Source organism: Pteropus alecto, unplaced genomic scaffold (assembly GCF_000325575.1).
Source record: "Pteropus alecto unplaced genomic scaffold, ASM32557v1 scaffold134, whole genome shotgun sequence".
In the NCBI taxonomy this organism is placed as follows: domain Eukaryota; kingdom Metazoa; phylum Chordata; class Mammalia; order Chiroptera; family Pteropodidae; genus Pteropus; species Pteropus alecto.
Window position 1 is genome coordinate 644,941 of NW_006436283.1, and position 5,127 is coordinate 650,067.

General features: G+C 68.6%; 1 protein-coding gene across 1 annotated transcript in view; it reads left to right on the forward strand.

Annotated features, from left to right (window-relative positions):
• Nucleotides 1-671: 671 nt before the first annotated feature.
• Nucleotides 672-5,127, forward strand: part of FASN (fatty acid synthase) — a 15,541-nt gene continuing 11,085 nt past the window's right edge. The window contains 8 exon segments of the mRNA XM_025047051.1: nt 672-1,661; nt 2,259-2,411; nt 3,448-3,621; nt 3,705-3,905; nt 4,022-4,144; nt 4,219-4,334; nt 4,407-4,541; nt 5,019-5,126. Coding sequence (XP_024902819.1) covers nt 1,535-1,661; nt 2,259-2,411; nt 3,448-3,621; nt 3,705-3,905; nt 4,022-4,144; nt 4,219-4,334; nt 4,407-4,541; nt 5,019-5,126 — 1,137 coding nt within the window. The 5' untranslated portion in view covers nt 672-1,534.

Genomic DNA, 5,127 nt, shown 5'->3' on the forward strand with positions numbered 1-5,127 from the left:
GCTCTGGTGGTGAGGGTTCACCCCACGAGGCCCGCCGGGGTCTCGCGGTCCGAGTCCCCATTTGATATGCGAGACCCCGCGGAGGGGCCGGGGCCGGGCGGTGATGGACCAGCGCGCCGCGCCCCAGGCCGGGTGGGACAGGTGGCCGAAGGCGAGGGCCGGACGCCGGAGAGCGCTACGAACAGCCATTTTGGTCTCCGGGTGGGGTGGGCCGGACGGCCGCGGACCCCCGCGGACCCCCGAGCGCCGGCGGGAGCCCCTGCTTCCCGGTGCGCGCCTGGTCTCTCAGCGCCCACAGAGGTCTGCGTACGGGTCCGGGCCCCTGAGCCCCTCTGCCGCAGCACCGCCCTGTCGGGTGCCGAGAGCCAAGGCCCGGCCGACCCCGGGGCCTTTCCAGCTAACCGGAGGGCGGGCAAGAGGGTGGGAGGCGGAGGCGACGCTCGGGAGCCAGGTGGGGACTGGCTTCCCCACCACGTGGGCGCAGCCGGGAGCGGCTCCCGCCGGGCGCGGTGGCGGCGCGGCTCGCTGGCCAGGCCGGGAGCGCTGCGGGGGTCTCCACCCCCCGCCTGGGCCCCGCCGGACTCCGCGTGAATAGCAAGTAGGGGGAGAACAGAGCAGACGCTTTCTGGACGCGGCGGCCGCCCCGCGCTGGTGCCTCTGGGCCGGCAAAGGGCTCTTTATTCAGCACGGGGGAGGGGGCCCCCTCCCTGGCGGGACTGCGGGGACGCCGGGCCACCCAAGGAAGTGGCCGCTCTCCTCCACTCTGCCCATCCTTGCTCAGAGAGACCTGGGAGGGCGAGCCTGGCATGTCCTCGGATCATACACCCCTGGAGGCCCTGGAGCCTTGGCAGAAGTTGCTAGACCCACCGTGGCTTGCTCCCCTCCCTCAAGGGCTGCACAGGAGCCGGGTCCTGGACCCACGAGCCCAGAGTGGTGGGGGTTCCCTCCTCAGGCCTTCGGGGATTGGGGTCTGGGCGGTCAGGCAGGCTGTGTGGAGGTAAGCAAGCGGAGTCTTGAGGCACCTCACCTGCACAAGTGTGTGGCTCTGGGCAGCACCTGCCGGACACCTGACCAGGAAAGGTTCTCCAGGTTGGCCCGCTGTAGGGCAGAACCTTGGCACCCATGGTGCCCCAGCTCGCCCCCTGGGGCCCCAGGCTGGGGCATGGGCCATGGAGGGCAGCCTGGTGTGCCGAGTGCGGGGCGGCCGGTCAGTGAACGTTGGTTCCCTCCCCTCACACCTTTGTCCCGTGTCTCCCCCAGCTGCTCGATTCACTGGGCCAGCTCTTAGCAGGCTGATGGCCAGTGGCCCCAGCGAGCCTGCAGCAGGCTACTGAATGCTGGGCAGGCCCCCGGCAGCAGGGCTGTGGTGCGCTGACCCCAGGCCCAATGAGAAGTGAGGGCCGGCCGGACCAGAGCTGACCCCTCATACACCCAGGGCGTCCCTGCAGGTGGAGGTGGGCAGAAGCCAGGGACAGAGAGAGAGCAGCAGGCGGCTTGGGGGCGGAGCTGACTGTGCCCGCCTGCAGGGAGCACCATGGAGGAGGTGGTGGTTGCCGGCATGTCCGGGAAGCTGCCCGAGTCTGACAACTTGGAGGAATTCTGGGCCAACCTCATCGGCGGCGTGGACATGGTGACAGACAATGACAGGCGGTGGAAGCCCGGTGAGTGGGCAGCCTGCTCAGGGGGCCCTTCTTGCTGCCCGGGGCCGCCCGGGCTGGGAGGGGCTGGGCTCTGGGCTCCGGTCTCAGGAGGCGTGGAGGGTCGTCCTGGCGTGCATCTTGGCCTATTTTGCAGCTAAGGTAGGTGGCCTGCCAGGGTCCCAGAGCTGCAGGACAGGGCCAGGGAGAGGCCCAGTGGGCGAGCACTCCGCCAGCCACTACTGGCCCACATGTTCCGAGGCACATGGGCACCGGGTTCTCTCTGGAGAAGCCAGTTTGACGCAGTCACGCCCAGCAGGCCCCTCTGCGGGGTGGCTCTACCTGATGTGTAGGGTGTGAGTCAGCGAGGTGGCGCCCGGCCCGGAGGCAGGCCGGGCAGAAGATCTGCAGCCAGGACAACGGTGGCCTGAAGGAGGGCACTGTGCTGTGGGGCCACCGCACACGGGTGCCCAGTGGAGTCTGCCCTCGGAAGTGGGGCTGGAGTCAAAGTTGGCCACACACTGCCAAGTGGTGCCCAGGCCAGGCAGCACTGCCCACCCTCCGGGGGGCGGGGGTGCGCAGGCCCCGTCTCAGCAGACCCCTGCCCGCCCATGCCCACAGGGCTCTACGGCCTGCCCCGGCGCTCCGGCAAGCTGAAGGACCTGTCCAAGTTTGACGCTACCTTCTTTGGGGTCCACGCCAAGCAGGCGCACACCATGGACCCTCAGCTTCGCCTGCTGCTGGAGGTCGCCTACGAGGCCATCGTGGACGCAGGTGGGTCATTGGGAGGCCATGGGCAACTTGGGGCCACAGTGTGACAGCAGTGTTCTCACTATTTTGCTCCTAAAAGCGGTGACGTTCAGAGTGTAGCTGAACAGAGACGATGGGGGCAGCGGGGGGCTTAGGAGATGTGGCCCCTTGGGCAGGGCGGGGTGTCACCGTCTCACCAGGTGTCCTGGGCCAGCCCTGAAGCCCCGGCTTGCTTCCTCCCTGTCGGATGGCTGACTTTGGGGTGAGGGCCAGTTCCGGGCCCCTGGGACTCCTGCCCTCCCCTCTACCCGCCCCTGGCTTGTATCTGGCCAGGAGGCAGCGGTCCTTTGTCTTGGGGCACAGGCCTGTCCTTGCTGCCTGTGGGGAGCAGTGGCTGGCTGGCCCTATGAGGACCTTGGGGTCAACATTAAGCATGACAGGGCTATGGACACGCACCCCTCTCAGGAGTAGGGAGGGGAGGTGAGCAGGCCCTGTGGCCTCCCCAGCCGGTGGCGGTGGACACCTTCCCACTGCCCAGGCCCCAAACAGAGACCTTGGAGGCCGCTGCCTGGGGGCTGGCCAGAGTCCCTCCCTCTTTGACGTTTGGACACTCGGCCTTTGTCTCCTCCTGTCTTATCTCTCCCATCCCGGGGCAGCCGCCCTTGGGGCCTGGGTGCCCATTGGCCTTTTGGGCTGGCCAGACCCTGCTGGCAACACCAGGGGCCAGGGGAGTAGCCTGGGACAATGCCGCCCTCTGTCTTCAGCACTGGCTGTCTCTGGCCACTGCCTGACCCAGAGCCTAGAGCCCTACCTGGCACCACCTTCCTGTACCCGCCACCCCACCCCCCGCCCTAGTTCCTTGTGACCTGGTTACCTGTCCACTCTTGCACCACCTGGACTGGCCAGGCTCTGCTCACTCTGCCTGGCCCTGCTCAGACCTCTAGTTAGGTGAAGATGGAGCTCCCTCCTCCCAGCTGTGGAGGCCTCCCCCCGAGAGCCAGGTGGTGGGCAGTGTGTGGCCCAGTGGGCCCAGCCGCTGAGTCTGCCTGCCACCTCCTAGGCATCAACCCGGCCTCGCTCCGAGGGACGCACACTGGCGTCTGGGTCGGCATAAGCGGCTCTGAGGCTGTGGAGGCTCTGAGCCGAGACCCCGAGACCCTCCTGGGCTACAGCATGGTGGGCTGCCAGCGGGCTATGATGGCCAACCGCCTCTCCTTCTTCTTCGACTTCAAAGGTGGGTGCCCGCGGGGAGCCTCCCCTCCCCCCAGGAAGGCCGCGGGCCTGGGCTCACGGCCCCGCCCCGTGTTCCGCCTGCAGGGCCCAGCCTTTCCCTGGACACGGCCTGCTCGTCCAGCCTGGTGGCCCTGCACAACGCCTACCAGGCCATCCGCAGTGGCGAGTGCCCGGCGGCGCTGGTGGCGGGCATCAACGTGCTACTCAAGCCCCAAACGTCCGTGCAGTTCATGAAGCTGGGCATGCTCAGTCCGGACGGCACCTGCAAGTCCTTCGACGACAAGGGTGAGGCCGCGGACGGGCGGGGGGCCACCGGGCAGCACCCCTACCCCGGCCTCACAGGACACCACCCGGCTTGGGGTCCACCCAGCCCCTGAATCCACAGTGCTCTCTGCCCTCAGGGGACGGCTACTGCCGCTCAGAGGCTGTGGTGGCCGTCCTGCTGACCAAGAAGTCCCTGGCCCGGCGGATGTACGCCACCATCCTGAACAGTGGCACCAACACGGATGGCTTCAAGGAGCAAGGTGGGCTGGCGGGAGCGGGCGGGGGGCCGCAGCCGGGGGCCGGCGGGCGAGGTGCTGAGGCCGCCCTCCCCCAGGTGTGACGTTCCCCTCGGGAGAGGCTCAGGAGGAGCTCATCCGCTCCCTGTACCCCGCGGCCGGGGTGGACCCTGCCTCCCTCGAGTACATCGAAGCCCACGGCACGGGCACCAAGGTGAGGCTTGCCCTGACCCCACCTGCCCCCCATGCCTGAGCTGCCAGGCACCCTGACCTGTGTCCTCTCCAGGTGGGCGACCCCCAGGAGCTGAACGGCATCGTCCGAGCCCTGTGTGCCACCCGCAAGGACCCTCTGCTCGTGGGCTCTACCAAGTCTAACATGGGGCACCCAGAGCCTGCCTCGGGGCTGGCAGCGCTGGCCAAGGTGGGTGGGGTGCCTCCCGGGGTCTTCCCGGGGTGCTCGCCGGGTGGAGGCAGAATCCCCACGGGTTGTGCGGCAGGCGCCAGCCTCTGAGGCCCAGGACGCAGGGCGTGAGCATGGCTGGGTCCCTGCCCTGGTTTGGCGGGTCAGACGTCCTGCTGACTGCCTGCCCTGCCTGGGGCGGGGGTGGAAATGGCTGGAGTGGCCCGTGGGGGGACCAGGCAGCCATCACCGGAAGGCCGGGCTGCCACCATTCAGGCTCCTGGCTTTTGGGGTCTTCTTGTGCTGCAGACCCCTTCGGCAACCTGAGCCACCTGTTTGCAGCTCTCGCCTGGGGACCTGGCTGGGGTTTGGCTGAGGGCCCACAGCCGCTCACTCATTCTGGGAGGTGGCAGGGCCCCAGGGGGAAGGGGCTTGCGGCTTGTTGGTCGGCCCCCTACAGTGTGACCTCAGGGACTTCAGACTGCACCTCGCCCGCAGGTGCTGCTGTCCCTGGAAAACGGCGTCTGGGCCCCCAACCTGCACTTCCACAACCCGAACCCCGAGATCCCGGCGCTGCAGGATGGGCGGCTGCAGGTGGTGGACCGGC